This window comes from Rhinoraja longicauda, chromosome 1, assembly GCF_053455715.1.
Source record: "Rhinoraja longicauda isolate Sanriku21f chromosome 1, sRhiLon1.1, whole genome shotgun sequence".
Taxonomy (NCBI): Eukaryota; Metazoa; Chordata; class Chondrichthyes; order Rajiformes; family Arhynchobatidae; genus Rhinoraja; species Rhinoraja longicauda.
The window spans coordinates 80,192,311-80,204,892 of NC_135953.1; the positions used below are offsets into that span (position 1 = coordinate 80,192,311).

The following is a 12,582-nucleotide window of genomic DNA, read 5'->3' on the forward strand; positions in this document are numbered from 1 at the left end:
GATCCTGAACCTGTGACTCCCACAACTGAGCACAATATGCATAAATAGTTGCAGAAATGGATGAAATTACTTGGATAATGGAGAGCCTAAAAGAGTTTTCTGTATTAACAGTTTTAGTACTTTTTTTGTTTGAATGCTTGACATCTGAACTAATGTATTGATATTTTATTTACAGGGTTCGAAAGCATCTTAGAAGGGCTTTATGGACCAAGGTTACTCAGAGACCTCAGTTTATTTGATGGTAAAATGTTTTTTGTTTTCTGAATATTAATATTGAGTATTGTGAAAATTGTGATTAATCTGTGTTCAGTTTTTCTTGGAATGGATTTTATTAACTATATATTCCAATTGAATTAAAATCTCTACAATGTTTTAAGCATGTGCAATTAAGTTGTTCTTGAATATTTTCTTGAATTTGTGCAATACCTCTGACTAGACTACTTCAATAAACACTTATCTAATTAGGCATATCACTAGTGAGGCCCACTGGAAATTGGAGGAACAGCACCTCATATTTCACTTGGGCAGCTTGCAGCCCAGCGGTATGAAGCAACCGCAGGAGATGCAACACTTGTCCCTTTACCTCCCCCCTCAACTCTATCCAAGGACCCAAACAGTCTTTCCAGGTGAGACAGGTTCACCTGCGCCTTCTCCAACCTCATCTATTGCATCCGCTGCTCTAGATGTCAACTTCTTTACATCGGCAAAACCAAACGCAGGCTCGGCGATCGTTTCGCTCAACACCTTTGCTCAGTCCGCCTTAACCAACCTGATCTCCCGGTGGCTGAGCACTTCAACTCCCACTCCCAGTCTGACCTTTCTGTCATGGGCCTCCTCCAGTGCCATAGTGAGGCCCACCGGAAATTGGAGGAACAGCACCTCATATTTCGCTTGGGCAGCTTACAGCCCAGCGGTATGAACATTGTCTTCTCCAACTTTAGATAGTTCCTCTGTCCCTCTCTTCCCCTCCCCATTCCCAGTTCTCCCTCTATCTTCCTGTCTCCACCTATATCCTTCCTTTGTCCCGCCCCCCGACATCAGCCTGAAGAAGGGTCTCGACCCGAAACGTCACCCATTCCTTCTCTCCCGAGATGCTGCCTGACCTGCTGAGTTACACCAGCATTTTGTGAATAAATACCTTCGATTTGTAGCAGCATCTGCAGTTATTTTCTTTCACTAATAATTGATGTCATTTTGAAAAATCCCTGTTATTACTTAACTATCCTTAAATGTTCAATGCTGAAATCTGTAATTTTCTTATTCCTTTAGTGTCCTGCAATTTACATTACTAAAGTATTTCACACCATTAAAAACAGCCTCGCCTTGTGTATAATTACTTCCTTACATCGTTATTTAACATTTTCCGCCCATATGTTTCTGTACCTTATTAATGGGAGCATTTATACATGGAATAAAACATTTCCCCAAATTACTTTTACATTTCTGCAAAAAACGTGCATTGTTCTTTTTCCATGGTTCAAACAAAGCCCATCTTTTGAGACCCGAGTCGTATAAAGCTCTGAGTAATGCCTGTCTTAAAGTTTTAAATGTTCGGCAAATAAAAATTTCTTGATGCAATATTCAGTCATCTTAACCCCAAAACAGCCAAGGTTTGTCTTGCCTCTGCACAACTGAGAACCTTGTTGAAACCCTATGGTTTGGTTATCAGATTTGAAGGGAGGGAAGAAACATGAGAAATATTGACGGCCCTTGAATAAGCCATGGATATCAGTAATCAACTTTAATGTTGCCATCGGCCTTTGAGAACATGGGGAAACAATGCGACCTTGTGCAAGTTCCAAAACAATTTTAATCCAAGTTGATTAATAATGTTTTCTCACTGTCACAGCAATAATAAACAATTTGCAGAAAAAAAGCTTATGTGGTGCTGTTAGGGTTCATGGCAAAAATTGTATTTTTGAGTTCATGGTTTATAGAACTGTGATCCTTAAGGTCTTACAGTGCAATGTCTTACATTTTTTCATAATGCATTAGTAATCAATGTGATGCTGTTGAAGCAAATATGACATGGGTGCAGTAAAATTAGGTTGGTTTATTGCCACTTTTGATCCCCTGCATGTTCTGGGCATACAAAACAACATGATTGCTCTTGAACAGAATATTAGTTCAGTATCTCGCATAGTTACACAGTATGGAAATGGGTCATTTGGTCCATATCCCTCTGAACCTCTTTTATCCATGTGCCTGTCCGAAAGTCTTCCATCTGCCTCAACCATTTCTGGCAGTTCTCGTTCCACGTATGCACCACCCTTTGTGGTAGGGGGGAGGGAGAAGACTTGCCCCTTAAGTTTGAGTTTAGATCTTGGCTCTCCCCCAAAAGCCTATGCTCTCCAGTTTTAGATTTACCTACCCCTGGAAAAAGACTGTCTCCACCTTAACATCATACCACTCATGATGTTACAACACCGCTAAGGCTGCCCTTTGGCATCCTTCAATCCAGGAAAAACAGACCTGACCCATCCAGACTCTCCTTGGCTGGTCCTTGAAGGTGACCAGTTTCTTCTATAACTGACAAGTTCTTTCTGGGGCTTATAATTTCGATTAGATCTCTTGAAATGACCATGGGTCACTATGGGTAGAACAGAGATTAATTTTCTATTGCTTTCCTTAAAGCTGAGTCGGCTGTAGTTAAAATGAATAATCTCCTGAAAGTCTCTGCAGATTGGATTTGTTCTCGTGCATAATGCAGTCCTAATGTTTTGAGCAGTCACTGAGTTTAGATTGCCAACATTGCTGTGAGCGTGGTAGCCCCTGCTATTATTACTGGGCAGTAATACTACCATTACCAGTATGTACCCAGTCCTGATATTTATTCTATTCCCTTTCCATGGTGCTGAGCTGGAAATCGTTTTTTAAAACCCTTAACCTGGTTTTCACTGATTGGATGCTACCACTAGACCAAGTATTCCATTCAAATTTAGCTTTATGAATTCTTGAAGAAATTTTGAATTCTTGAAGAAAATTTGGAATAAAAGATGCTGTAAGCAGGCATTCATTCATCAATAGATGTTAAAATAGACCAAGTTAAAGTAGACCATTTGGGGTGATGAAGTTTAAAATCATTATTCTTTTTTTGTGTTTTTTACTTGAACCCAGCTTATGGCGACGTTAATACAGGTGATCCATGCATTACAGCAATTTGGGTAAATTTACCATGGACAAATGTAAATTTGTCTTTACAGAATTCTCAACATGACACAAAACTCTGAGATTCAGAATGAAAATTCGCTCGTGCAGTTTGAATGGTGTGCTGGAGTTGTTGCCTTGCAGCCCCAGAGATCCGGGCTCCATCCTGACTATGGGTGCTATCTGTACAGAGTTAGTATATTCTCCCTATGACTGCGGGTTTTTTCTGAGTGCTCTAGTTTCCTCTACATTTCAACGATGCAGGTTTGTAGGTTAATTTGGCTTTTGTAAAAATTGTCCCTAGTGTGTAGGATTGGTCGGCGTGGACTCAGCTGGCCAAAGGGCCTGTTTCCACACTATCTCTAAACTAAACTTTTTAATTTTCGGCTCTCAATTCTTGGTGCATGCTCACATAATGTGGTTTCTGCGTAACGAAAAGTCATGACACAGTTTGTTTTCAAGGAATATAATTTTCAGCCAAGCTCCCGGTGTGGGAGTCATGTGTAATCACATTTGTAACATCTGTAATAACAAATGAGACTGCAAGGATGTGCTCTACATCTTTCAATCATCGACTATTTGCATGTATAGAACAAATGAAATTTGCTTTGTGATATGGAGAATGGTAAATCAGCCACATCGAGAGCTATTGTAGTTAATCTGAAAGTTTGGGTTAGAGTTTAGAGAAGAAACTAAGAGGAGAGGAAAGCCCCTTTGAATTAAGAAATCCATAGCTGGCATGGGGAATATGATTAGAAGAGTCATTGCTGTTGTATATCTCAGACTCGTAACATTGAAAACTAATGGAAAAATGTGTTTGTGGGTGTTTTGTTGATCCATGTGAGGCCTTTCGTCATCACACCATTATGATTTATGCTCATTTATGAATCTGGTGGGGGGGAGGGGGCGGGAGGGGAGTGATAGCATAACATCTTTGAGATGCATAAGTTTCTAGCTTACTACTCTGATGTAATTGAATAGACACGGGTCATGGGTGATGGACAAGTATGATGATTTTAAAATCTGTCTTTAATCTAGTTTCTAGTAGGTGTTGCAAGGCCTGATGAAATTTGTATAAATCAGTCTTGGGTCAAATTGATAAGGCAAAAGTGATGGATAGACTGAGGACTCAATTCAGAACTAAATAGGATATGTAGAATGCAGTTAATCTCGTTTACCATTTGACTGGGACAGCAATGGTATTATTGGGGATTTAGTATTTTATGAATGTCACATTCAAGGCTTGAGAGTACATGATCCAGTCTTGCACAACAGAAATTGACATTAACGGAGAAAATTTCTGTTTTCAAATAGTTAATTCCTTCCACTGGATTGGTGTCTGCTTTTCATAATTTATTTTAAATTGCTTTTCAAGTTTTGCATGTAAACCAAGAACAAATTAATGATAGGCATGACTAAATTATGATATCAAGCTCTTGTACTTTAGATATGTAGAACCTTTCATAGGCACGTTGATAATTGCTTCCATGCTTCTCTCTGAAGTGATCATAAAAGACCAGAAACAATAGATTCCATTTTTGAATTAAAGAGTGCGCTGCTACCAATTTACATTTTGGTTCTCCCTTGTACTTCCATTTCCTGAGACAGGTTTTGAGGTCTATTTTGGAGGAATGCAGAGATGTCAGGTTGGGAGGAGTTTGTGATGGTGAGCAAGGATGAAGCCTTCTTGGAACTTAATGAATGTACTTAAATTTAAAAACATTCACTTGCTGTTTTAAGTGTTGCATGACCATGAGCAAGAGATTGAATAGGATTGTATTTGAAAAGCTAAATTCCAATGATTGGAAGTTTTGAATGGCAAAGATGAGGTGGAACTGGTAATAGCAGCTGTTTATAATACCTGGTGTTCGTACTGTGGATATTAATGTATTAAGTATTAAAAAAAACAGGATGGGGGTGGGTGGGCTAGGCTAGAAATTCACAAAGAATGCTCGTGGTGTGAGTACGAGAAGTGTAACCATCTGTGATTCTTTGGTTTTAGTTGGATGCTATTTATTTAATTGTACTTGGATCGACAGTAGGGCAGAAAAGGCTGTCAATGGGTGTAAACCAGTTGAGAAGTATTTTATGAAAGGTCATGTAGGATGTTAATTTGTGACTTTACAAGGGGCAACTTCAATACTGTACTGGGCTAGCAATTGTATGTAGAAAAGTAGACTATTAATTTTCAAGGGCTTGGAGATGGAGGATCTGGGGATGGTAATAGCAGAAGGGTCTGTCAATGGATTTTGTTGCCGTTTTGTGAAGGCAAGTGGGGAAATGTCTACCTGTTAGTATTAGTTAACAGAAGTTGGATAGTCAGCTGGATTAAATTAATGTTCGAGTCACTGGCTGAAAATGTCCATGGAGCCATTCTGCTGTAATTTGCAAAAGTGTTGCCATTCTAATGAAGGTACGCCAGTGGAACTTGAGCAACACATTCATAGTTGCATTATACATTTCTAAAATTATTTTGAAAGTGTTTTTGAAAAGAGGTGTATGCTGCAGAATCTTTTTTTCTCAACACCCTTTGTCATCATTGCCATTGGGTTGAGGCACCCAGAGGGCAATTGAAACTCAGTTTTTGGTTTTGTTGAGAACTGCAATGAAATTTGGATATTAATCATGAAAGATATGAGGATGGGGTAGGAAAATGATCAGCCATAATCAATTTAATGAGAGAACATGCTTGAGGGGCAAAGTGGCCTATTAGTGCTCATATTTATTAGGTTCTTATTAATCCTCAACTCAAATCTGAGATCCATGCATCTATCCACAGTATTTGCACATTTTATAAACACTTCAATTCTTATTTTCTAATTGTTCATGTTTAAGGAACTCCTGTCCATACAAGAAGTTGAGTGGTCAGCCGTTTGGTTTGTGTAGGGTTCAATGAGTGTTTAAGCCATTGACTGCAACTAAGAATATTGAAGCTTGGAAGCCATAGCAATGTAATGAATCTATAGCAAACAAGTTTTGCTGTATACCTGAAATGTTTTAATTGTTGCCAGCGACTTCCCATTCGTTTGAGTTTGTCTATTAATATAAATGGTTAGCAAAATATGGATTGATCTTAAGTGTCTCTTATCCCCAGCCTTCTCTACTACCATAGATTAAAGATACTTTATAGAAGATAACTTAATATGTTTCTAATAGAATCCTCCAATTATTGCAACAGAATATTCAGATTCTCTGAATAATTTCTGATTTAATCTTTTCATTTTCATAATTAACCAAACATTAGCACGTCGCTTGAGGATTAGTAAGGTACTCAGTAACTCCAGTTGCTTGTACAATGACGAATCGTTCACCATGTCGTGGTGAAGAGGCTTGCGTGCCCCATGATCCCGAGAGCGATGCTTCTGGTAGGGCTACCTACGGTCAGGCAAACGCCTCCGCTGTCATGCAGCTGGAACAGTCCATTGCTGGGGTGGTAGGGGTCCCCCATGATCTTGCTTGCTCTCGATCTACACCTCCTGATGTATAGGTCCGGCAAGGGGGCGAGTGTAGCTCCCATGGTGCGTTCTGCCGAACGCACTACTCTCTGCAGGGCCTTCCTGTCCTGGCCAGAGCTGTTCCCAAACCAGACTGTGATGTTGCAGGACAGGATGCTCTCTACAGCCCAAGAGTAGCAGCTTTGAAGGTTCCTCAGAGACACTGAATTTCCTCGGCTGTCTGAGGTGGTAAAGGCGAGGAAGGAGTTGGCAAGGTCAATGCCAATGGAACAGTCCTCACCAAATCAAAAGTCAAAAAAAGTCGAAAGTCAACTTTATTGTCAATTTTCAGTTAGTTTACACAGACAGAAGATCGAAATACCGTTTCCCACAATCCCGAGGAATAAAGTGCATTAAATTAAGTTAAAATTAAAAAGGCACAGCAAACAACAGTCAGTATATACAGTTTAATAAAATATAGTCACTTCAATGAAAAAAAGATGAAGATGAATATATTACAATCAAAAATAATGAACAGTAGAACAAAGCCTGTCCATAGCAGCATTAAAAAAAAAGTGTCTGGTGCTGGATGTGCGTGTGTGTGGGGTGTTAAAGTCCAGGTCCAATGGGGGCAGGGGAGAGAGGAGGGAGGGAGGGGAGAGAGTTCAGCATCCTGACAGCCTGGTGGAAAAAAACTTCTTTAGTCGGGTGGTGCTCGACCTCAGGCTGCGAAACCTTCTCCCTGAAGGCAGGAGGGTGAAGAGGCTGTTGGAGGGGTGGGAGGGGTCACCCACAATGCTCAGTGCTTTGCGGGTGGTGTAAAGGACCAGGAGTGTTGGGAGTGAGGCGCCAGTGATCCTCTCAGCAGTGTTCACTATGCGCTGCAGGGTCTTGCAGCTGGAGGCTGTGCCGCTTCCGAACCACACAGTGATGCAGCTGCTGAGGATGCTCTCGATGGCGCATCGGTAAAAAGTGTACATGATGGGTGTGGGGGCTCCCGCTCTCTTCAGTTTGCGGAGGAAGTAGAGGCGCTGCTGGGCTTTCTTGGCGATGGACGTGGTGTTGTTGCTCCAGGAGAGATCCTCAGTGATGAATGTCTGAAATGTGCTGAACACAACCTGGTGATTACAAACACCTTATTGCGTCGTGAAAAACAGGCACAAAGTCTCCTGGCAGCATCCACGTTCTAAACACTGGCACCTCATCGACTACATCACCCTACGATCCCGTGACCAACAAGATGTACTGAAAATAAGAGCCGTTACTGGTGCAGACGAGTGCTGGACAGATCGTCTCATCTCGTCCACCATGAGAATGAAGATTCGGCCCAACTGTCCCAACAAATCCCGCCATCTGTCGACGAACACTGGAATCTATTGAAGAACGCTATCATCGCCTCCTGCAAGGAAACAATTGGGTTCAAGTAAAAAAACATCAGGATTGGTTCGATGGTAATGACAAACAACTCCAACAACTCATCGATGAAAAGAGAAAAACTTTCATCACCTTACAAAATGACCAACAGTTGGCTACCAAAAGGAGGTACTATCAGGAATGCAAGGCTGCAGTCCAGAAGAGCACCCAAAACCTGAAAAAACAATGGTAGAGGGAAAAAGCTCAGGAAATCCAACAATTAGCAGATGCCAATGACACTCGAGTCTTTTTCAATGCAACTAATGCAATTTTTGACCCATCCACTCAGTCAAGCCCCTCTCAAAAGCAAAGATGGGTCCACCACCTTTCATCTAGAATGCTGACATCAATTCTAGATGGAGCACTTTGAAGATCCTCTAAATCAAACCTCCTCATTTGACAGGAATGTGATCAACAACATTCCAAAGCAGTCCGCTGACAACTCCCTAAGCAGAATACCAACTCAAGCCTTTAGCCGAGAAGATCCTTCCGGAGACACGAGCCGGTTTTAGACCATCACATGGAACTGCCGACATGATCTTCACAATGCGTCAACTTCAAGAAAAATGTCGTGAACAACTTCAACCTTTGTACATGGCATTCATCGACCTCACTAAGGCCTTTGACTCGGTATCAAGGGAACTCTTATGGGACGTCCTATCCACCTATGGATGTCCTGAAAAGTACATTTGAATCCTGAGACTCCTCCACGATGACATGCTTGCCACAGTCATGGTCCGCAACAGCTACTGTGAGCCGTTTCAAGTCAAATCAGGAGTGAAACGAGGATGCGTGATTGCCCCAACACTATTCACCATCTTCATTGCGTCAACCATCCACATTTTCAAGGATGATCTACCCCCAGGAATTGAAATTGTCTACAGAACATATGGCAGACTTTTTAATCTTGCCCATCTCAAGTCCAAGACTAAGACACCTACGAGCTCCCTCATCGAGTTCCAATACGCAGACGACAACTGTGTTGCAGCTCTCTAAGAAAATCATCTGCAACAGATCCTGACTGCCCTCAATAGTACATACACGGAACCTGGACTTACCATCAACTCCAAGAAGACTCGGGTTATCTACCAATCGTCACTAACTGAGACAAATTGGAAAGAACCGTCAATTCAACTTGGTGAAACAACCCTGGAAAACGTGGAATAAGAAAATAACTGCAGATGCTGGTACAAATCGAAGGTATTTATTCACAAAATGCTGGAGTAACTCAGCAGGTCAGGCAGCATCTCAGGAGAGAAGGAATGGGTGACATTTTGGGTCGAGACCCTTCTTCAGACTGAAGACTGAAGAAGGGCCTCGACCCGAAACATCACCCATTCCTTCTCTCCCGAGATGCTGCCTGACCTGCTGAGTTACTCCAGCATTTTGTGAATAAATACCTGGAAAATGTGGATCACTTTCTGTACCTTGGAAGTCACCTCTCCATTGTCGACCTTGATGACGAGATCCAACATCATCTTAAGTGTGCTGGAACAGCTTTTGGACGTCTTCGAGCGAGAGTCTTTCACAATCGTGACATTTTATCCTGTATGCTCCTGTATGCATCAGAAACGTGGACAACATACCGACGCCATCCGAAAACACTTGAAAAGTTCCATCAACGATGTCTTCGAAGCAACTTAAATCAACTGGGAAGACAGAAGAGCCAACGTCAGCGTGCTGAATGAAGCAAAAACATCAAGCATCGTAGCCTTCTTCATCAAGAACCAACTAAGATGGAGCGATCATGTTGTTCGGATGGAAGACGAGCCTATACCAAAGCAACTCTTCTCCTCCCAGCTTAAAGAAGGCAAACGTAAAAGAGGCGGACAAAAGAAGAAATTCAAAGACACCTTAAAAGCCAGCATGAAGAAATGTGAAATCAACAGCAACAATTAGGAAATCATTGCCAAGGACAGGAAACTCTGGCGAACCATCATCCAAAAAGAAACAGTGACCTTTGAAGCCAACAGATGCGCAGAATTAGAAGAAAAGAGAAGTAAATGGAAAGAGAGGAAGCAACAACCAAAGCCTGATCTGACATCTGGAATTACCTGCCGTGAATGCCAAAGAACTTTCAAAGCCAGGATTGGACTCGTAAACCACCTGAGAGTTCATAAAAACAACAAAACGTAGACCATCATCCTCACCCTTGAGGGATAGTCACAACGACAATGACTGAAACGGATTGCATTAAATCGATTAGTAGCTTGTCCTGATATCATGTGCAGAATACATCTTGCCTGAGTGATTTGTCTTGCCCTTGTTATCAATAATTGTAAAATCAAGTTTGAATGGTGAAAGTTTTGTTACTCTAGGGGATCAAACTAAAGCAATCATATTATATACACTATTATGCCTTTTAACTATAAAATATCTCTATATGGTATTATAGATCACTAGAACCTTTTAAGGCTTAAGAGATGTCTTGGATATGTAAAGGAAGTTCCAATAGTTTTACAGTTATTCAAGATGATTTCTGGCATTAATCTCCTGAATAGTCTCTCCGTTATCTCCAAACTTGTAATTTTGTGGTTTGTAATTTGTTGCAATTGCTTTGACTGTTTTTCTTAGAAAGCTCTCATTTAGTGACTGAATGGTTTATTCCTATGGTATGATTTAATAAACAAGATGACTTTACTTCATACTGCTTCTCTGAAGTTGAAGGTGGACACAAAATGCTGGAGTAACTCAGCGGGACAGGCAGCATCTCTGGAAGAAGGAATGGGTGACGTTTCGGGTCGACACCCTTCCTCAGACTGGTTCAGACTCTGAAGTTGATGTTTTTCATGTGTATCTGGCATTTGAAGAAGCTATTGGGCAAAAGGTTCCTGGAAACTCTTGCCATAATTCAGCCAAAAGTTAATTTGTACCTCCTTGGTAATCCTGACTCTCTTGAATGTAACATTGTTCAGTTGGCTATAAGCACATCGATTTGTAAAAACGCCACTGGTCGTCTCTTATAGGATTGCCAACAATCCTATGTATGCAACATCCTGTATCTGAAAGAAAAGGGGTTTTTTTCTGACCCATATGACAATGTAGAACACCAGTTTTCCTGTGAAAAATCTGCAGAGGTTGTGGGGGTGGGATCGGGGAAACCTCATTACTGTTGTAGTTCATTAAAATGAGCTGCTTATAGTTTACCTGGATGACTTATTGGATTGGTGTGGATGTTGCAGTTGAAGGGTTCAGGTGAGGAAGCCAGTCACCGTAAAACTGTGAAACTTAGATATAGCTCTTAGGGATATGGGGAGAAAGCAAGAATGGGGTACTGATTTTGGATGATCAGCCGTGGTCATATTGAATGGCGGTGCTGGCTCGAATGGCCTACTCGTGCACCTATTTTCTATGTATCTAGTGGGCAAGAGGCAAGACCTTTGAGGGTAAAATATTTTGGATTTCAGTGTAGCCCAACTTGGTATCAGTCACTTGCTTCTCCAGCATCAAGGGTTCTCTTAATGAGTTCTTGCTGGCATAGTGGACTGTAAAATTTTCAGAGCTGCTGTCTTTATTCTGGCTTCCCACTCAAATTTATCTCAATGTGAATGGTGGACCTTGGGGGTGGTCAAAACCTGTTTCAAGGAATTTGATAGTGCCAAAGAATTACTGTACGTTACATTTCTTCACCCTGTGGAAAAGGCTCCGCCTAGGCTTCCTAGAATAGGCCTTTGTACTGCTTGTTGGGAGCCTGCAGGTTATATGCCAAAACTCCATGTCAACCTAACCAGTGAACAATCGGTCATGCCATTGTCAACTAGTCAAATGAGACTGCAAAGGAAGTCTTCGGCATTTAGGCTATCAATCCCTGTGGGGTTGTGTGCATAGTAGTCAAAAGTTGATACTGTGGAAACACAATTGAATATTTGTCAAAGGAAATTGCTTGTAACTTTATTTAATCCATTAAAAATGCAGCAGTTAACCTTTTTGTCTGGGCTATTAAATTGGGTGCCAGACCATAATTTAACCATTAAGTGGATTGTTACAAAAGGCAGCTATAATTTAAAATCATAGTAGTGACAGGATAATTTGTGCTATGCTGAAAGTTTCCAATGATAGTTCTTCACTCACTGGATGTGTCTGTTCAAAAAGATAATTTGGGTTAAGTAATTCTGTTCTTTGTGATGTGTGTATGCCACTTCTAAGCCTTATGCTCTTTACCATGTTGAGTATGATTTGTTGACCGGCATCTGACAACGTAGGGGAACTCTTGGTAACATCTTTGGCTGTTAATGAGTATAGTGGTTGGGGATGGACCACTTGTGATTAAGACAGATCTAGGGACAGGCATTTGGAGCATCGGCCATGTGTCCCCTTTAGCACTGCATGTTCCCATACCCACTGCATACCTGGTAAGATCATGGTTATGACAATGACCATTAGAACATGGTTTATTTTTATTTCTACGTATAGTGTGGTGCACATGTACAGAAAAGAATATACAAGTATTCTAATCCTTATTAGTCAAGAATGTTTTATTGTCATATGTCCAGATAGAACAATGGAATTCTAAACTGCAGCCATTGAATCAACTAGGTCATTAGTTTTCTGTCTAATCTCAATATTTTGTATCAATCCAAAACGTATT

At 41.0% G+C, this 12,582-nt stretch overlaps 1 protein-coding gene across 15 annotated transcripts in view; it reads left to right on the forward strand.

The window, feature by feature from the left end:
- The window catches only part of lcorl (ligand dependent nuclear receptor corepressor-like), a 105,006-nt gene that overhangs the window by 22,243 nt on the left and 70,181 nt on the right, over positions 1-12,582 (forward strand). For 14 of the 15 annotated variants that reach the window (XR_013547386.1, XR_013547389.1, XR_013547390.1 and 11 more), the window contains exon 2: positions 176-241. The exons of the other annotated variant lie outside the window; for it this stretch is intronic. Coding sequence is in view for 10 of the 14 variants with exons in the window: in XM_078400800.1 (XP_078256926.1) it covers positions 176-241 (66 nt within the window). In the remaining 4 variants the exon portion in view is untranslated. The remainder of the gene's footprint in view (positions 1-175; positions 242-12,582) is intronic. 15 annotated transcript variants of the gene reach the window in all.